We start from the raw sequence: 20,023 nt of genomic DNA, 5'->3' as shown, positions 1-20,023 counted from the left end.
GTGTTTCTTTGGATTTTCATGACACGCGTTGCTTTTGAATGTTCCCTTACAAAATAAGAGCCCCATGCCTAAATGAATCACAGCACATTCCCATTGGTGTAAATGTTTACTTCTATACATTCATTGAAAGGAAATACATTACATTACAGTCGAGTGGAGATCAGTGTAGCCCTGATGATGAGTCAAACTGCAAAAAATCATGACACATTGGCCTCTATAATTTACAAATACTCCTCAAGATATTTGGTGAAATGATCAACCTGCTACTTAACCTTTCTTTACAAGTACATGAAACAGCGCATGATAATAATTACACTTAAAATATCTCAGGGTAAAACAGGCCAAGAGCGTCAGTCTTTTTGCAGTGTGATAATACTTATAACAATAATATACAATCTTCATAATATTAATAAGTTAGATTCAATAAAAACAATCTTTCCCTACACTTCAGTCGAGGGTAAAGGTGGTGATTTGGCATCCTATGGTTTCTTCACAGCACAATACTTTATCTGAAAGAAACATTTCACTCTGGTAGAATATTTGTTTTGACGTTTCCATGCATGTGATCCCGTTATAGTGTTTAGCAATTGGTGGCAACATGTGCAGTGCGTTCATTTAGAAAAACGTGTGCAAAGTGCCTGTGATTTTGTGGTTTTTACAAGAAAGAAAAAAGGTGAGAATTATTCTACCAAAGTGAGGTTTCTTATTCGTCCTCCTGGTTTTAATGAATGTCTCTCTCCTTCAGATTATCGGGACATAAATGTCAGAAAAATACAAAGTATTTGATTAATATTTTGAGGAAATACTCCAGCAAGTAGATAAAGAAGTTAGAGCCGCCCTGTCAGTTACCTGAACTGTAGATTTAAGATCGGAAAGCAAAAGAGAAATGCTCTTCCAAACATTTAAGGCTGAGTTTCACCAACAAGCATTGTCTTCACTTCTGAATTAAAACATGTATTTCTTTTGGTGGAACTCGCTTTGAATGTTTCTTAATTTTTATGGATATGATTTTATACTTTGTCAGCGATTTCCTCTGAGGTTTAAATCGAGTTTCAGCCTCAGAAACAGATGAAATGTTCCTCATACATTCCCCCTTGTTTCTGACAGAATGACTGAATTCAAACCACACACACACACACACACACACACACACACACACACACACACACACACACACACACACACACACACACACACACACACACACACACACACACACACACACACACACACACACACACACACACACACACACACACACACACACACACACACACACACACACAGACTTCAGAGTGTGTGTTTGTTGTTGTTGACAGATGCTGCTGTTTGCAGAGAGGCTCAGCTGGGAGGCATTATGCGGCTCAGAGACTGTGTGTGTGTGTGTGTGTGTGTGTGTGTGTGTGTGTGTGTGTGTGTGTGTGTGTGTGTGTGTGTGTGTGTGTGTGTGTGTGTGTGTGTGTGTGTGTGTGTGTGTGTGTGTGTGTGTGTGTGTGTGTGTGTGTGTGTGTGTGTGTGTGTGTGTGTGTGTGTGTGTGTGTGTGTGTGTGTGTTCAGTCCAGGGCGAGGAGCGGCGTGCTGGTCTCTCTGTCCGTTTGTCGGAGAGTTCCTGGCTCCACCACCGACTGAGACCTGAAACCCAGAGAAGAAATGAATCTGATACTCAGATAGGAGGAGAAGGAGGTGGTCTTTGTCTCCCCCTTACCTCTTCTCTGTGTAACCTGTCTCCCCCCTCCCATCTCTTTAAAGTGTACCTGTCTCCCCCCCCCTCACCTCTTCATCAGCTCCTTATCTCCCCCGCAGCTCTCCCTCACATGCAGAGCGTCGTAGGTCAGTGTGTACTCCGTCTCGTCGCTGTAGTCGGGTCCCAGTAGCGTCCTCGCCCAGATCCCCATGTCGTAGGGAGGGAGAGTCCCCCCAAACTCTGAGGGGAGACACTCCGGCTGCAAGAGGACATGCAACGAGTTCAGGTTGTTCCCGTGGAGGAAGATCTGAGGAGAGAGGGTAGGACGCATGGTGAGGGAGGACAGGAGATCAGGAGAAGAGAGGAAATCAAGGAGAAGAAAGGAGTGGAAACGGGAGGAAACAAGCATATAGAGGAGAGGATGCAAGGATAGGAAATAAGGTGAGGATGGGAAGCAACGAGAGGAGATAAGTAGACAGGAGAGGAAACAACAAGAAGAGGAAATAAGAAGAGGAGTGAAAGGGAGGAAGCCAGTACAGGAGAAGAGAGAATAGACAGAGATCAGGAGTAAAGGAAATGAGGAGAAGACAAGAAAAGGGAGCATGGGAACAAGGAAAGCAAGCATATAGAGGACAGGAAACAAGGAGAAGGGACAAGGATAGCAAGCAAGGAGATAAGAGGAAATTAGGAGAAATAAAAACAAGGGATGTGGGTGTTGTAATCGAAGGGAATAAAAGACCAAAATCTGTTAATTAAATAAGAACAAAGAAGAGGAGGAGAAAAAGGTGAAAATGAAATGGAGGAAGTGGAAGACAATTGGAGAGACAAGATGAAAAAGAAATAGCAGAAGAAAGAGAATAAGACTTGGATACGGGACACATTTTTTTTTACCCTTTTCCTGGTCTTGTCCTTGAGGAAAGGCTTGATGATGGTGTACATGGCGTGAATATACCACGGCTGATTCACAAAGTGGATCCCTCCAAAACGGGCCGGAAAACTGTCCTGAGGAGAGGAGACAAGGAGGTGAGGAGACGAGGATAACAAGACACCATGACACAAGGATAGAAACATGAGAGGAGAGGACACAAGGAGAAGAGACAAGGAGAGGAACGGAAAACAGAAAAGAAAGAGGGAGAGACAAGAAGAGGAGATAAGACGAAAGGAACCAAGAAGAGGAGGAAGTCGAGATGAGGAGATGAAAAAGAAGGAGAAAGGACACAAGAAAGGAGAAGAAAGGACCAGAGGAAACAAAGAGGAGGTGTGTGTGTGTGTGTGTGTGTGTGTGTGTGTGTGTGTGTGTGTGTGTGTGTGTGTGTGTGTGTGTGTGTGTGTGTGTGTGTGTGTGTGTGTGTGTGTGTGTGTGTGTGTGTGTGTGTGTGTGTGTGTGTGTGTGTGTGTGTGTGTGTGTGTGTGTGTGTGTGTGTGTGTGTGGGGGGGGGGGGGGGGGGGTGTGTGGGGGGGGGGGTGTGTGTGTGTACCTGCAGCCCCTCGATGGCCAGCTTCAGGATGTTGGGCGTCAGTTTGGACGCCTGTTTGAAGGAGAAGTTGCTCCAGTCGATTATCAGGATGAATCCATTAATCTGAAGCTCAGGATTCTCTATCAGCACCTCCAAGGAGAGGAGGATCGCACGCAGGATATCTGTGAAGGAGTTCCTGAGGAGGGGGGGGGGGGGGGGGAGGAAGAGGAGGAAATAGAGGGGGGAGAGCACGTGAAAGGAGAGAAGAATGAGGTTGAGAAAGAAGGATGAGGAGCATGAGGAAGAAGAGGAGCAGGAATAAGGAAACAAAGTTGAGAAGGAAGGTTAAGGTGAGGATATTAAGCAGCTCGTCATTAGTTAAACAGAGCGCTACAGAAACGACTCATTAGGCTCAGTGTGTTTCCATCAATAGGTGTGTGTGTGTGTGTGTGTGTGTGTGTGTGTGTGTGTGTGTGTGTGTGTGTGTGTGTGTGTGTGTGTGTGTGTGTGTGTGTGTGTGTGTGTGTGTGTGTGTGTGTGTGTGTGTGTGTGTGTGTGTGTGTGTGTGTGTGTGTGTGTGTGTGTGTGTGTGTGTGTGTGTGTGTGTGTGTGTGTGTGTGTGTGTGTGTGTGTGTGTGTTACCTGCTCTGGTCCCAGTTGGAGGCAAACAGGATAAGGATTTTGCGGCCGTGTTGGTCCGGAGTCTCCAGCACACCTGGGAAGCCGTCCATCAGAGCGCGCTTTATCCCGGGGTCGTCCACCTGACAGGATTGGACTTTAATTTTGAATACTGACAAAAAAGCGTTATTGATTTTGGTCAAACAAGATTATTAATATTTTAGTTGTTATTATTATAATCAAGGGAATATTAATCAACCATTTTAAGAATAGCTCTTCTGTTTTTGCAAATGAACTCTCGAATACAGTGTTGATTAGGATTTCTTGTACTTCCAGGGTTTGAAACCAGATATCTAAAGGTAACACCCAGAGAAAAGTGGTACCTTGAAGCTCTGGAACATGTCGAGGTTCTGCTGTCTGAACTGAAAGTACTGGGCCAGCAGCCGGAAGGTTTCCGTCTGGTTGAACTTCCTCGCTCGCAGGAAGCGTAGGATGAAGTCGTCGTCCGTCCGCAGGAAGCCGATGTCCGGCCGCGTCACGATCATGTCCCGCACCTCGAGAAGAAACACATTCACAGGAGGAAAATAAGGATGAGCAGTAAGAGGTTTTAAAAGTAAATAATTCATCATAATCTAAACCAAATATTAACCAATATTTGTGGACATATTTAGCTCAAATTAGATCCTGAAGCTTTACAGCATGTCAATTGCTTTTTGTAATTTAATTAAATGAGGAATTTGCACTACTAAAACACTTTTTTACTTGGAAGATATGGAGGGCTGAAGCTGCCATACTGATACATAAATAAATCAAATAATAAAGAAGGAAATGCAGTAATAAAAACCCCAATTGCTAACATTTATTCATTATAATTGAAGCTTTAGTCCTCCATGAACAGCAACATAAAAACAATATAATGTTTTTTTTCAGTATTTTTAACAATGTATGTTGCGCTCCCCGTTTGAGCTGGACATATCGTTGGTTAAGACCAACATAATATTTGAAGTACCTGCTGGATGTCCTGATGCAGAGTGTCTGGGTTTTCATTCAGCTCCAAACGAGCTTTCTCCGTGGTCTCTGGGCTCAGGCCGGCGTGGAGGTGCGTCATCGTGGAAGTTAAGTCTCCGCACAAATTACAGTTTTATGCCGACAATTCTCCGGACAGTTTGTTGTACAATCTTGTTGATTTGGTCGCCGTTGTAACACAATCTTAATTGCTGTCTCTGATTTTAAACTCCACATTTACAGATTTTGTCGGTAAGAAACAATCGCGCTGCTGTCTTCCTCTCACATTTCTGCAGGAAGATGAAAGTGTTTTGGTTTTTGTTGAAGCTTGTTGCAGGTGGTTTGATGAAGAAACAGGTCAGTGTCGGTGCGACATTCACATCCTTTTTTATTTTGTCCTACTTTTCCTCTCGTTTAGTGTCTTTCAGCTCCCTCCTCCTCCGGCTCTCTGTCATCTTTCTGCTTGTATTTCAGGTTTCTTATAATTCAGCTCTCTGCTGCATCATGGTGATCAGTCCGTCGTTTTTCTGCAGGGGTCAAAGTTCAGGCAAGGGAGCAAGGTCTCAGCCTGCAGGTGAGAGGAGACAGTACAGGTAAGTATAAATATCACACCTATCTTTGATTATTCAATTTCTTCAGGGGTTTATTTGTAGTTTATTGTAGAGTTTAGGAATTTAAAAACCGGGATGATGATTTTCAGAATATAAGCCTGCAACTATTTTGTTTTCATTACATCTGTTGAGGATAATCATGCTAAATTAATTAATAAATTGTTCCTAAAAATGTCAGGAGGATTCTAGAAAAAAATTCTTAGGACCCAATGCAGACTATTGTTTTATTTATTTACTTTTCTTACTTTTTGTCCTCTATATGCTATAGAGCTAAAGCTGACATTGTAAAAAATGAATGCCTTCTTTATAATTTAAAAGAACAGTTTGACATACATTCATTTTTATTTATTATATCCGTGTATATTTAATAATTTAATAAATGTTTCTTTCTTATTTTATTTTACTATAAGGGCAGCTTTAGTACTCCATACAATACACTTTGTAACAAAATAACATAGTAAATGGTGCTGTATTTTAAAATGGTACATGCTCTTTATATAGACTTTATTTAATTATATTTATAAATATCATCTGTTCTTGCACTGCTGCTGCTGTTTCTCATAGGGATCAATAAATGTTATCTTTATCTCAGATGACCCCCCCTCCCTGCTCTTTCTGCCCCCCCCACCCCCACCCCACCCCACCCCCCAACTCATCCCCATCTGCCTGCACATTAATTGTGTCAGATGTCGTCCAATCTGTCCACAGAGACAGATAATGAAAAAAACTGATACACTTCAAGGTCCCACGGGGCTCTGTTTTACATTTCCATCCTTGAGATCAAACATAAAACACTGAAATGCCCGGATGTGGCTCTTATTGTACATTATATTGAAGGTAAATGTTTGAATTTAATGTGAATAATTGTATATTCATTTCCCCAGTCAATGTAATGATAAAAGTCACCCTCATGATATGAAGGTGCGCGTGTATCCTCGCTAAATGTCCTCTAAAGGATCCAAAATAAGGAAATCCCCCAGGAGTGAGCCATTTAAGCTCTTCTGCATGCAGTTTGTTGTATTTGAATTATATATTTAATAGAACAGCAATACATCAGTGAGAGAGGAGCGACCTGCTAGGTGTGCTGGTTGAATCCACGGCCCTCCGGTGCTGCTGGTGCTGATGCTGCTGGTGGCCATCGGCATCCCGCGGACAAAATAACAGATTGCCGTCAAAAATTAAAAATAATACAATTAATATAAAAGCTTCCCTGAAGGCGTCAGATGTGTTTAAAGACCGTCCTTGTATAATCCGTGCAGGCTTTGTAGCAGCATCTCTCTGATGAGATGCGTTTTTACTTTGTGCTCCGAGAAGACGTCAGGATGCTCCCGAACCGTCAAGCTTTTCAAAAATAAAGAGCAAGGGTTCCGGTCAGCACTTTCAAAAGAAAATTTGCTCACAGATTAAACCTACCACATACATTTACTGTTCTCATCATACATCTTAAATAAAGACCTGAAACGTATTTTAAGGGTCTAGTTTGAAGGAGTTATTTCATGTATTCATTGTTTATGAAGTACATTTGATTTATATCATAAAATGTATTTATTATAGCGTATATTTGACTTGCACATATTCTTTACAATTTACTTTATAAACTTATGCGAATATTTGTATAACAAATACCGTACAGCGTTTTAAATCAAGATATATTTTTACATTACTTTATTTATTTATTTCATATTTCTTATAGTATTTTTAGTTTTACTAATTATGATTATTTACTTTTTTAGTGCTTGTTTTTCTCTTTCTCTTACTTAATAGATTGCTTTGGACCAAAACATCAGTCAAATACTTTGTATGTAAAGACTTTCATACAATACAACAACAACAAACCTAAATTGTTGAGCACAAAAAAAGACTCTAGTAAGCAGATAATATATATATTAGGCACTAAAGAAACAAACGACATACATAAACATTTACCAGGACAAAATTGCATACAAATAAAAAAATCCAAACAACAAATGGCAACAAATTCGAGGCTTTTATTTTGAAGCCACCCTCTTCTCGTTTCCTGTCTGGTTTGACCTACCTACCTCCTGCATGACAGCGGCTGACGGCCACGCGCGTTCATGAGGAACCCTGGACAGATTGTAGATTGATTGCGCGTACGAAGCAGCTGGTGCACACGTGTATGCGCAAATTGATATGCATGGGAAAAATCTGCCAAACAATATTATTATTTTAATTAAACACTATTTTGATTCAAATTGTACACATTTATTATATAAATATTATAAGTATATGCTTACTTCATCGATTTTACCGACTTTATTTTATAATACATGGATAAGGATATGAACTGTAAATTAAAACATTAGAAATCATTCTGTATTCATAATTATTCTCACTAATAAGATGTATTGATCCTTGTTTAAGATCATAATACACTATAATCTTCTATAATATGACATGTTATACTCATAGTTTTATATTTGACATACCATTCCATTCAATCATTTGTTTCCATATGTTACGTTATATTATATTGCTACATTTCACCGAATACTATGTCTTTATATCACATACTCTTGATTTACGTTATTGATTTTTTTCATGATATTTCAAATCACATTTTTATAACACATGACAACCGGCCTTTTTGTTGCTTTGTTGTTTTTATTTTATTTATTATGTTGTGAAGCCGGGCGGTAGACTTCCGGCCTAGTGACGTATTCCTGTTGTTCTAGGGTCCACTCAGCTCGGAAACTCCTCACAGAATCGTATCTACCTCGTTTACACTGTGTGTTAACTTATTTGAAAGAAAAACCTCGAACATTATCTTCTTACAATCACTGAAGTTAAGTTCATAAAATTGTTGTGTGTAGTTGTCACATCGCGGAACGTTGTTGAAGCCTCTTTTCAGGACCCTTTCGTCTCCAGATCTGCCCCAACCGGAGTGTGCTAACATTAGCTCAGTAGCTAGCCACCATTCAATCTTCAAGTAAAACAACGACTAATCGAAGTTGTTTTAATCATGGATCAAATAGGAGTAGTAACGCCAAAGGTAAGCTTTTGTATCATTTGATTGTGTGTAATACCTTCAATTGTGTTCAAATCCACGAAGCTATGTCGGTGAGCTACCCAGCCTGCTAGCTTTAGCTTTTGCTTAGCTGTTTTCTAACATGGCCTCTTTGAAAGTCGCCTCCCTAAAAGGCCAAATTTAGCTCACTGTGAGTGGGCACATTAGTCCGCAGCTGCCAAGGTTCTGGTCACTGTGTGTGCCATGATTAGAGATATGTTGGCATAAGTTTCGCTCCAAAATAAACTCAGATGCTAGAAAGACACTATAGCTGATTATAAAAGGAAAGGACATAACATATCTCACTGAGAAATCCTAAAATGTGCCTCCACATATGATGAAATGCCCTTGAATCACGTATACAAACAATACGATGTATGAAATATTTATTTTCGTTAGATTCAATCGGTTACACATGTTTTCACCGACCTACTGTTTAATACTATGTCCATGTTCAATTTTGTTATAATGTAATCGGAAATAAGAGACATGGTGGAACAGAGACCTTTGACACTGTTGACCACCAAGTGCTCCTTGCAAAGCTGACTCATTTCAATTTTTCTGCAGTTTCGATACATTCGAACAGAAAACAGTGTGTTTTGGTCAACGGAGCCAAAGGTTCCATTCTTGGACCATTACTGTTTTCTCTGTACATGGATGACTTGCCTAATGTATGTCCTGTGTTGAATGTGCAAATGTATGCCAATGATGCGGTCATCTTTGTACACGGGAAAAATAATCACATCCTGTCTCAAATGCTTCGGACAAGGTTCAACACTGGCTGAACAACATTTGCTTACAGTTAAATGTAAAAAAAAAAACAGTATGCATGATGTTCAGTAAACGACCGGTCAACATCGAAGGATCCAATGTGTTTTTAAACGGAGCAGAAATAGAACTAGTCTCAACTTGACTTTTAAGAAACATAACAAGAAAGTATCAAATACCATTAAATTCAACTTGCAAAATTTTAAACAAATTAGACCTTTCTTAACTGTCAATGCTGCAAAGTCATACCTCCACTGTATGATTCTATCCCACATTGAATACTGTTTGACAAACTGGTCGTTTGCTTGAGCCACAAACCTGAACCAATAGAACAGCTGTACAAGAGAGCTATCAAGGTTTTGACAGAAAGCCTTACTCATGCCACCATCCTTGAAAAACACAATTTCTTGAGTTTTGACAATTTTAAGTCTTTTAAAAGTATGTGTTTTTAAAAAAAAAGTAAAAAACTAACCCCCCCCCCCCCCCCCCCCCCCCTTCCTTAGGAGAATTCATCAACAAAAAACACACTGGACGCTGCACTAGGTCAGAAACCAGAGGGAGACTGTGAAGTCCACCGCAGACGGACAAAATGTCCTCTCCATTAAAGGCAGCTCATTGTGGAATAGCCTCCCAACTGAGATACGGGATTGTCCACTCTCAATAGTTTTAAAGGTCAACTCAAAAGAATGGTTGAGAAACAAACAGACGTGTAATCCCCGATAAATGCACTGTAACACAGGGGTATCTTCTCTTGTACTTTGTATCGTAGCTGCTACATTGTACTGCCATGTGGTAAATGCTTGTATGCTGCTCATGCTCTGTCTGCATGTCATGTATTTATCTTTGCCATGTATATAGCTGTCATGTTCATAAATGTTGTATGTGACGGGACTACGGATGGAAATGAGCTCAAAGCTAAAATCCGGCTCATTTACATTTGAAAGCATTATTTTGTTTAAAATGTTCATCAATGTGCATTGTCCCGGTTCAAATAAACGATCGAAAAATGAAATTTTAGAACAGGAGTAAATGGCAGATTATAAATAAATTAAATAAACCCTAATTTCATATCTTAATTATATAAATAAGAACAGTTTCGGCCCTAAAAACCCATCAGGACGGTGGTTGTGGACTGAGCTCAGACATGTCTGAACATGTCTCTGCTTCACTTCTGGATCCTGTGTTGACCTTACACTGTATGAATAATTCCATTATGACTCTCCCTGTGTGTTCATCACACTGGTGACTGCCTCATTCACAAATCAAGTCCAAAGGTGCGTTAATATCTGCAGCCAGGCCACCTTTATTTATTTGTTTACTGTTTTATCTTATGAATTGCAAATAAACATCTTTAGCTTTTGTCCTCATCTTTCCATGTGAACACCAAGCTCGTACAGTTTTTCATACAGACTTTATTTATAGATTTTACATACAGAAAAATGGATCAGAATTATATTTTCATGTATCATTTATGAAACTTACAACCATTTCAGCCAGTTGTAGCTCATTTACTGGCTTTTGCTCTTGTTTCGCAGCTCATCATCAGTGTAAAAGTGTTTTGGTGTGAGTGTGTGTTCATAAGTGTTATAATGTGTTCTCTTTGTGTTTTATCCAGAGCCCGTGGGGGCACGTGGCCCCTGCGGCCCCCGCCTGCTCTCTGACAGATGTGATGAGTGAACAGCTGGCCAATCAGCTGACGGAGGAGGACAACGTCTTCCCCACCCTCACTGAGTAGGTCCTCACTAGGGCTCGAGCTTAAGGACGTCCCGTCGTCCCGGGGCCGAAAAAAATAGTATCGGGGAGGATAAAAAATAATTTGGGGACGGGAGATAAAATAAAAATACCCTGATAACTCTACTACAAACGGCGATGAAAATGAAACCGACTGCCCATTTTGTGCAGCACACAATTATTAAACCTCCTTGTCAACATAAACACACACGCACAAAACATTTAGCAACCTGCGAAATACACACACACACACACACACACACACACACACACACACACACACACACACACACACACACACACACACACACACACACACACACACACACACACACACACACACACACACACACACACACACACACACACACACACACACACACACACACACACACACACACACACACACACACACACACACACACACACACACACACACACACACACACACACACACACACAGTACGTAGCTACAGCTGTGCCGCTGGCTGTGCCCGCGAATTCCTGGCCCGCAAATTCGCGGGTCTAGCTACAGTAGGCTATGTACTGAGTGTGTGTATTTCGCGGGGTTGAGTGATGTACAATGACAATGGTATCCCGTGAAGGAATTCTGAAATGTTTTACCATTACATCACAAAAACGCACAGCAGAACCAGACCCTGGAGCGCCGGCCTCTTTATTTACTTACTCCTCTTCATCTTCTATGGGTAATAAGGCTGAGAGGAGAACCCTCCATCGTATTTAGTCCTTAGCAATATGCTGCGCCTCTCCCCATGTATGGATGGGTACCGAGCCCCGGTATTAAACGGGCTCCGCCCGGGCCGGAATTATTACAGACAGTGGTAACGTTAAGCTCCGACGTTATCTGACTCTTTATCGGTACTGGAGACATTTAAAAAATATATGTCATATGTATTATTGCTACATAAACATTATATCGCAGTTTTAGTTTATCCAACTCCGTTTCTAATATGCAATAAGACTACAACATGCGTCTATGATGTATTTTCAAGCTTTCCAATCCAGACGAGATCTCTCTCTCCCGTCTGTGTGCGAGAGGGCGGGGCAGTTTGTAAAGGTCTCCTGACTGTGTTACAGACTGTCCTCCTGGTTAGTGGTTACTCTGGGTTGTGTCTTCAGGACAGAGTGTTGTGTTGAGTAATTTTCTCGTTTGTGTGTTTGTTTAAATATATTTGGCCTTTGTTTATGTGATTGACTGATTTACTCAAATAAGAAGTTTGACGAATTATCATCTAATGATTTGTATGATGTTTTATTTATGTTAAAGGTCACTTTGAATGATTTTAACTAATGATAATGTAGAAAAACTAATATTTTAAATTCGGGACGGTCCACATTAATTTCGGGACGGCTTAGATTGTATTTCGGGACGGTTCCGGGAGGATGGTGATAAAAGTTAGTCGAGAGCTCTGCCTCACCTGTGTGACTCACCTGTGTTCACAATCTGAATGTGTGTATAATGCTAAGAGCAAATAAAGACATGTTTTTAAAACTTTTGTATGTGGAAATGTAAGTATTAGTGCTGTCAATCATTTAAAAAACTATTGCGTTAATCACAATAATAATCTATGATTAATCACGATAAATCTCAATATCAATCTGTGATTGATCACAATTAGCCAGTTCTCTAATTTATATATATTTTTTGTTGAAGATTGAATACTAAGAACAAAAAAACTCAAATGATTTGACGGTCTTCTGTTCACGATTTATTCCCTCTCTCTCTGTGTTTCAGTCCGGCTGCAGATCTGCTTCTGTCTGACGAAGTTTCGGAAACGACTTCCGACCAGGTGCTCGCCAAGATGCTGCAGCTGCAGTTCGACCGCGAGTTTGATGATCAGCTGCGCCGTGAGGAGAAGAGATTCAACGGAGACAGCAAAGGTTCTTACTTAAATGGGATTATTATTATTATTGTTTGTAAGTTTGTGATATTAAGTGTATTTAGGAAAAGTACTCGTACCATACTAATAAAAAAACCTCCACTGTAACTCAATGTCCTGAATGTTTTGGCCTGTTATATCCCCACTTTTATGGGAGGAAATGTTTCTAAAGATGGATATGGTCAAATGTCCTGTAAAGTATGTAAAGCTGACAGTTTGGATGTGTTGTTCAGTTTCCATCTCCTTTGAGAACTACCGTATGGTTCATCCCTACGAGGACAGCGACAGCTCCGAGGACGAGGTGGACTGGCAGGACACGAAACACGACCCTTACAAAGCTGGTAAGACTCCTGCAGGGGGTGGACAAAATAACAGAAACACCTGGCAGTACCATTAGGGGAGGTGCATGTATTAAAGCAGAGTGTGTTTCTGCGTTCTTATCAGATAAACCTCAGACTACACCCAGGAGAGGCTTCTCTGGGAAAGGAAAGAACATCACCACCAAACACGATGCAGAGACCTGCGGACGCAAGAACACCGCGCGCATGGACAATGTAGGACACTCAACGTTTTTGATTTACTATTACATTTCTACTGATCATAGTTCCATTGTTGAGGTCTACTTGAATAGATTTACATTGTTCAATGTTCCAAACTCACATTGGTTTCTCAAACAGCATCTCTGTATAGTATGCGTATTCACGCCTTGTTGGAGCTCCTGCCCCCCCCCTATGAGCCCAGTGTGCTCTGATTGGTCAGCTCGCCCACTCTGTTCTGATGAGTCCACCACCGTTAGAGCGGAACATCAGTGATTATGTGTTACAATGGCGTTAGCAACCAGAAAATGACACCAGTAAGGACAAACAGATGAGAATGCTGCGTGGGGTCTGGGTGCCGTGTTGGTGGGACGTTGCGCGGTTTGCTGCTGTGAGGAGCGGACAGTGTGAGCTGGGTTTATTTCCTGCTTGCGGCGTGGGGTCTGCGAGACATATGGACGCGGGAAGGGGGGGCAGGGGGCTGCAGCACCCCCATCTGCGAGGCTCCACTAGCACCCCAACAGAGAATACTTTAGCTCTGTTAAAAACTTAAATTCTTCATGTTGAGGATTATTGATAAATCCTTTTTAATATTTACTTTCCTTTTGGTTCAGTTAAGATAAGCCCTCTACAATGTTGTGTGAACAGATTGACAATCCATGTTTAAATGTGCAACACCTTCCACAGAAAAAAACTAATCCAAAGAACATTTTGTATGTATAAAAATAAACCGCAAACACTCAATAAACTATAAGAAACACAGTACAATGATTTCATGTAATTGACAGGCATTTGTACATTTTCTATACCTCAGGTATTTGCATTCTTCGCTTGTGGATTTGTATTTTGCTCACAGAGTTTTGAGACAAGTCATCCTTGGTTAAGGATGACTGAGTGTCGTTTGGAGAAATGTGCAGGTTGAGTTTCTTATGAACTTTTGGACTCTGTTAAACCCAATGTAAAAACGACTTCCTCTCCTCCTGCTGCAGTTTGCTCCTGGGGTGCACATTGGAGACGGTTTGGGGATGGACCTGAAGTTATCCAACCAGGTGTACAACTCCCTGAAGCAGCACTGCTACAACGAGCAGAGACGCAGCGCCCGGCTGCACGAGAAGAAGGAGCACTCAACCGCTGTACGTGCAAAAACACTTTATTAAAAATAATAAAGAGAGAGTTGTTCTACGTCATATTAAAACTGTCTCTCCTCAGGAACAAGCGGTGGACCCCCGCACTCGCCTGCTGATGTACAAGATGGTGAACGCTGGCGTGCTGGAGAACATTAACGGCTGCATCAGCACCGGGAAGGAGTCGGTGGTGTTCCACGCTGACGGAGGGAGGTGGGTGGATGTCAGGAAAAAGACCAATGAGCATTTATACGTATATGTTTGAAAGATTCCTCTACATTGGGCCCTGTAGAGAATATTCAGACAACATTTCTCAGAAAATGTTTATAATTTCACTCCAACTTTATTCAGTTGTTCGTGCAATTCTCTTGTGATCGACCATATTACATGTTGCAAAAAGCACAGGAGCAGAGAGCGAGCAGCGTAATCACTTCACCTCAGACATTTAGGGAGCTGATGTTTCCCTTTTCTTTTTTATATCAGTAACCCAAACATTTTGCCTCTGTGTGTTTTGTAGTCTGGAGGAGCAGCCTGTTCCCAGTGAGGTCGTGCTGAAGGTCTTCAAGACGACGCTGAACGAGTTTAAGAACAGAGACCGTTACATCAAAGACGACTACCGCTTCATCGACCGCTTCAGCAAACTGAACCCAAGAAAGGTCATCCGGCTCTGGGCCGAGAAGGAGATGCACAACCTGACCAGGTACACCCCCTCATCCTATTAGGACTTTTATTTATGTATCTAGAGGGTTATTCCACTGTATTACAACCAGGTGCCAACAACAACTTTTCCCTTTTTTGGTGTTTGTTTTCCCCTCTTAAATAAATGCACACATGTATTTTTTATTAAGATCTAAAGTGGTGTTAATACATTGATCAAATGCGACATAAGTTGGTTTAGTTTAATTGTTTTTGTCATATTTATTTATTTCCCTAGAAAATACTTTTTATGTATTATTAGCATAATTCCCTAATAATTCCTCCAAACATGCATTTTTTTCATTCTCTATTATTTTCTTGATGTGTTCAGAATGAGGAAGGCGGAGATCCCCTGTCCCGAGGTGGTGCTGCTGAAGAAGCACATCCTGGTGATGTCCTTCATCGGGAAGGATCACATTCCTGCTCCCAAACTGAAGGACGCCAAGTTGGGTTCAGAGGAGATGAAGAGCGCCTTCTACCAGGTCCTACATGTGAGTACCAGGACAGCAGGAAGTGAACTTTACTGCTAGTTTACTTACAGTAAAACTGAACTGTCAGTATGTAAACAAAATGAATTCAGTGTAAAATAATGACTTTTAAGGGAACTTTATAGAATGTGTACATGTTTTATGTATACAGCAATAAATAGGATACAAAATAATAATAATAATAATGATAAAAGTCATATAGGTAGTCAATCAATAACCTTTATTATTGTGCTTAATAATAAATATATTGAAAATATAGCAGCTTACATAGAGTTTTGCTTTGTGGTTGAAACTTGACAAATGAAATCAGACAATTACATATATTTCAAAAACCAAATAGACAATAATAATACACTTTTCAAAACACATTTACAAATAATATGGGAAGTAAATCAAATAAAAAACCCAACTGTAACAAGGTTTTATACATTTATAAATGAGCAGATATTATCAGACAATTGAAATAATAATTACATAAGAAAGCCAACAATAAGTGCATTAATCCTCCATGGGAATAATAGCTACATGTCTTCAGAAAACACACAACTAAGACTCTAGTTATTATGTTGTTATTTTGGGACTGAATAATAATATATTAGGGTGCACAAATCTACCTTTTAACCTTATTAGTCTTGATGTTTTTGCAGATGATGCAGCAGATGTATCAGGAGTGTAATCTGGTTCATGCTGATCTCAGTGAATACAACATGCTGTGGCACGAAGGAAAGGTAACCACATCTTTTCTTTAATGTCCCATAAATCGTCCTTCTTTGCATCTTCCTGTTTTCTCCCTTTTAATTGTATTTCTTTTTTGTAGGTGTGGCTGATAGATGTCAGTCAGTCCATCGAGCCTCGTCATCCTCACGCTCTGGAGTTCCTCTTCAGAGACTGCAGGAACGTTTCCACTGTGAGGTTTCCTTCCAAAAGCAGCTTCTTTAAAAAAATATTTCTGATCAAAGTTCTTCATGTGAATTAATCTCTTGTGTTTTCTGCTTCAGTTCTTCCAGAAGAGAGGTGTGAGCGAGGCGATGACTGTGTACGAACTTTTCAACGCTGTGAGTGGAATGAACATTCCCATCCCCCCGGACGAGGACGAGGCCGAGGCCGAGTTCATTTCTGAGGTAACACACACATACATCAATAAAAACAATTTAAAGAGGCATGTGGGAATCATTTTATATAATTTATAAATAAAATTGTAAACAAATTGTTGTGGAATGTGTCTCTGCTGCAGGTTTTGGAAGTTTACAGAAGGAGACTTAACCTTAAGAGAAAAACTTAAGAAAACTGAATTAATACTTCAAATGTGTTAAATGCAGTTATCTGCTACGTTGTATTAGGGCCATTGTAGTATAACTTTATTTGGTCCACTGCTCCATCATCTACTGATATTCTCTTTCCTGGGCATCATTCATTTTACAAATAGAAAGTTTCCAACAATATCTTAAAAGAATGTTGGTCTTCACTCACACTTTCCTCATACAGATTGGAATTGAAGATTTTTTTAAAAGGAAACTATTTTAAATTGGAGTTTAATGCTCTCTCTCTCTGACAGATCATGGCCTATGAGAAGCGTAACGAGGACCACGTGCAGCGCCGGGGAAAGAAAACGTTTCATGTGACCTCAGAGGACGGCGGTCCTCCTTTAATACCAGATTCTGATGACTAACGCCCCGCGGCTCTCTCTTCACGATCCCAACGTGATGAAAATGCTCTAAAAAGAGGAGATAATGGAGGTGCCCTCCCCCATTTGGAGGTCTGGGTGCCTCCCCGTCTCCAACAAGCCACCCTTCACCAACTGCTTCCTTTATACAGCAGGACGCAGCGCCTCCTGCTGGCTGCAAGAGGAGCTTCACCGTGTTGGAGGTTGAAATCCTGAGAGGAGGGGACGTCATCTGTGTTTGTAAGAATCACAGTCAAAATAAAATAAGACCTCATCTATCCGGCTGGATAACTCTTAGAGGTTCATTTTAAATTCTGAGTTTGTAGACATAATGTGTAGGGCGGGGCAATATATCGATGTTATATTGATCATGATATAAGACAACGTCTTATTAAATGTTTTTGTGGCGCCTGAAATCAAAGCTCATGAGAACAAATGCATGCAAATTAAATCAGTGTGATGTCAGTAAATGTAGAATATTTAGTTTGCAGTGATGGAGATTCAGTAAATTAGATGTGTTTTTAACCTTAATGGATAGGTAATGAATTTGCTATGTAACTTTAAGCAGACCTAATAGTAACATTAAAAAGTGAAAATGAAAACGTTTGTGTTGTCTTTTGATTTATTGATAAATTAACAAAATATTGTTATATACTATCTGTTAAGCACTCAAAGGTTTGAGAGAGAAGTGTGTTTCTCTGTTAAGCACATGATTGTCAGATTGTCACATGACTCCCAGCTGCAAAAACAAGGAGACTTCCGACCTGTCTCCTTCACAATAAAAGCATAATCTATCCAAATTATGCAGTTGCCCAAACAAAATAAGATAACAAAATACAATCCTTTCAAAGGATTGTACTTTGACATTTTGAATACCAAACCCTTTATTGAAATATAGCATTGTTACAGTGTGGTATTTGCAAATGTTTTAAGTACAAAATGAACTTCTTCCACCGCTGTTGAAAGGTCTAAGTTACTCTCCGCTTTTATTCTGAAGGACGAAGGCGGAAACCGAAAGTGTCATGGCCGCCGGTTGAAGGGAACTCTTCCTCTTCTGCTTCTCAGAATGTCTGCACTCTGAATTAAGTATAAAACGATAGTAATTCTAATTATATAATAAAAAAAACTAAGTGTGAAGATGAGCGAGGAACATTACCTGGAGCTGTGTGAGAACCCGGTGCAGTTTGAACATGCCTCCAGCGTCAACAACGTCTTTTTCGACGAAGCTAACAAGCAGGTCAGAAGCTAGTAAACATCGACGGCTAACTAACTGACAGTTTGTTATTTTAGAAAACATTCTTAACCCTTTTATTAACAGCATTTAATCATTTGAGTTATAGTTTACTTTCTGTACAGTTTGCTGGTTGATGACACATGCATTTATTTTAAATACATTATTTGGCAGCTAAGTTAATAGGTACAAGAAATTTGACATCTGAAATCTGGAGAAATAGTTATATTACCACAGTTTGAAAATACCCCACTACAGGTCAAAGTACTACAAGGAAAATGTATTGAGGTAAAAGTAAAACATATTGCTTGCTAAATGAATGTACCTAGCGTATCAATATAAAAGTACTCCAATTGCATCGGTTCCTTTTAGTTTCTAGTTTCTAGTTTCATGTCATATTATTTTATTTTTGCCACAGCTGTTTAATGTTACAGTTTAATGTTATTCAAGATAATATATATTTTTTAAATAGGGTCAGCATCATGAGTTTCCTTTCAAATGTTTCGGTCTGATTAAATCAATTATATAGAAACAAAATTAAAGGCGGCTGATGTGGCCTCCTTGCCAATTGCTATAAATGTCCTCTTGCTAATTTTACATTATTTCCACTCGCTTGTTTTGACCAACATCAGTCCAACTCATCCAATCAAATAATACAAAACAAAAAATTATTAACACACTAAAATGATAGAAAAAACGAATAATTCCAAAAGCCCCAAATGTTGCATTTAATACAACAATTTCGAATAACTCTATAACAAGTGAAAGTACTTCATTTTAAATCTGAAAAACTGCAAAGAAGTCAGATTTGATTGCACTCGTTGTTCTGATTATTTCTTTCTGGCTGCAGGTGTTCGCGGTGCGTTCAGGTGGAGCCACGGGGGTGGTGGTCAAAGGCCCGGAAGACAAGTGCAGTGTTGCCTTCAGGTAAATCAGTCTGTGTAGGAATATTTTAAGGGATTTATTAATCGGATTATTATATTGTGTTACATTGCACCTAAGAACAAAGAATGTCCACTTAATTTATATTAACTCTTTGTTTTTGTATTCACCTCATTTGTGACATTAGAAATGAGTCAAATGCATTGATGGTGTAACGTGTTTGCCTCCACAGAATGGATGATAAAGGAGAAGTTAAGTGTATAAAGTTCTCCATTGGAAATAAAATCTTGGCAGTTCAGAGGACTTCAAAATCTGTGGTGAGTTTAGCAGAACATGACATGAAATCCTCCTGGTTAGAGGTTGACTAAAAATAATCAACATATTAATCATTTGTATTCATTTGAATTATTTTAAAACAAACGTTGAATCAAGGCAAGGTTTTCTTAATATTTGATCAGCAAAGTTGCTACTTTCAAATGAATTCCTCGCATTGTTTATGTATACACCAAAGCACATTTGCTGTATGTGTAAACCTACTTGGCAAAAAACCTGATTCTGATTTCAAAGGATTGATTTGAATAATGGAGCTAAGGATTGTTTACC

The 20,023-nt window shown here is 39.9% G+C and overlaps 3 protein-coding genes across 3 annotated transcripts in view; 2 read left to right on the top strand and 1 right to left on the bottom strand.

Annotated features, from left to right (window-relative positions):
- Positions 1–92: 92 nt before the first annotated feature.
- On the bottom strand, positions 93–6,735 carry LOC307026578 (clavesin-1-like). Its single transcript, XM_079662092.1, has 8 exons — positions 6,448–6,735; positions 4,769–5,332; positions 4,143–4,313; positions 3,784–3,902; positions 3,163–3,337; positions 2,576–2,686; positions 1,774–1,991; positions 93–1,632 (listed from the first exon to the last, which is right to left on the bottom strand). The coding sequence occupies exons 2-8, from the start codon at positions 4,865–4,867 to the stop codon at positions 1,554–1,556; spliced, it is 972 nt and encodes a 323-aa protein (XP_079518218.1). The 5' UTR covers positions 4,868–5,332; positions 6,448–6,735; the 3' UTR covers positions 93–1,553.
- Positions 6,736–8,035: 1,300 nt separating this feature from the next.
- On the top strand, positions 8,036–17,909 carry riok3 (RIO kinase 3 (yeast)). Its single transcript, XM_079660990.1, has 13 exons — positions 8,036–8,385; positions 10,784–10,899; positions 12,656–12,801; positions 13,034–13,141; positions 13,245–13,354; positions 14,326–14,469; positions 14,546–14,673; positions 14,978–15,160; positions 15,488–15,647; positions 16,292–16,372; positions 16,462–16,551; positions 16,643–16,765; positions 17,200–17,909. The coding sequence occupies exons 1-13, from the start codon at positions 8,356–8,358 to the stop codon at positions 17,311–17,313; spliced, it is 1,533 nt and encodes a 510-aa protein (XP_079517116.1). The 5' UTR covers positions 8,036–8,355; the 3' UTR covers positions 17,314–17,909.
- A 404-nt stretch (positions 17,910–18,313) lies between these two features.
- The window catches only part of rmc1 (regulator of MON1-CCZ1), a 6,178-nt gene continuing 4,468 nt past the window's right edge, over positions 18,314–20,023 (top strand). Inside the window, exons 1-3 of the mRNA XM_079661846.1 lie at positions 18,314–18,544; positions 19,389–19,465; positions 19,653–19,741. Of these exons, the coding sequence (XP_079517972.1) occupies positions 18,446–18,544; positions 19,389–19,465; positions 19,653–19,741 (265 nt within the window). The 5' untranslated portion in view covers positions 18,314–18,445. The remainder of the gene's footprint in view (positions 18,545–19,388; positions 19,466–19,652; positions 19,742–20,023) is intronic.

The sequence above is a fragment of the Notothenia rossii genome (genome assembly GCF_949606895.1).
Source record: "Notothenia rossii genome assembly, chromosome: 12".
Classification (NCBI taxonomy): domain Eukaryota; kingdom Metazoa; phylum Chordata; class Actinopteri; order Perciformes; family Nototheniidae; genus Notothenia; species Notothenia rossii.
This window is presented reverse-complemented; position numbering and strand designations above follow the sequence as displayed.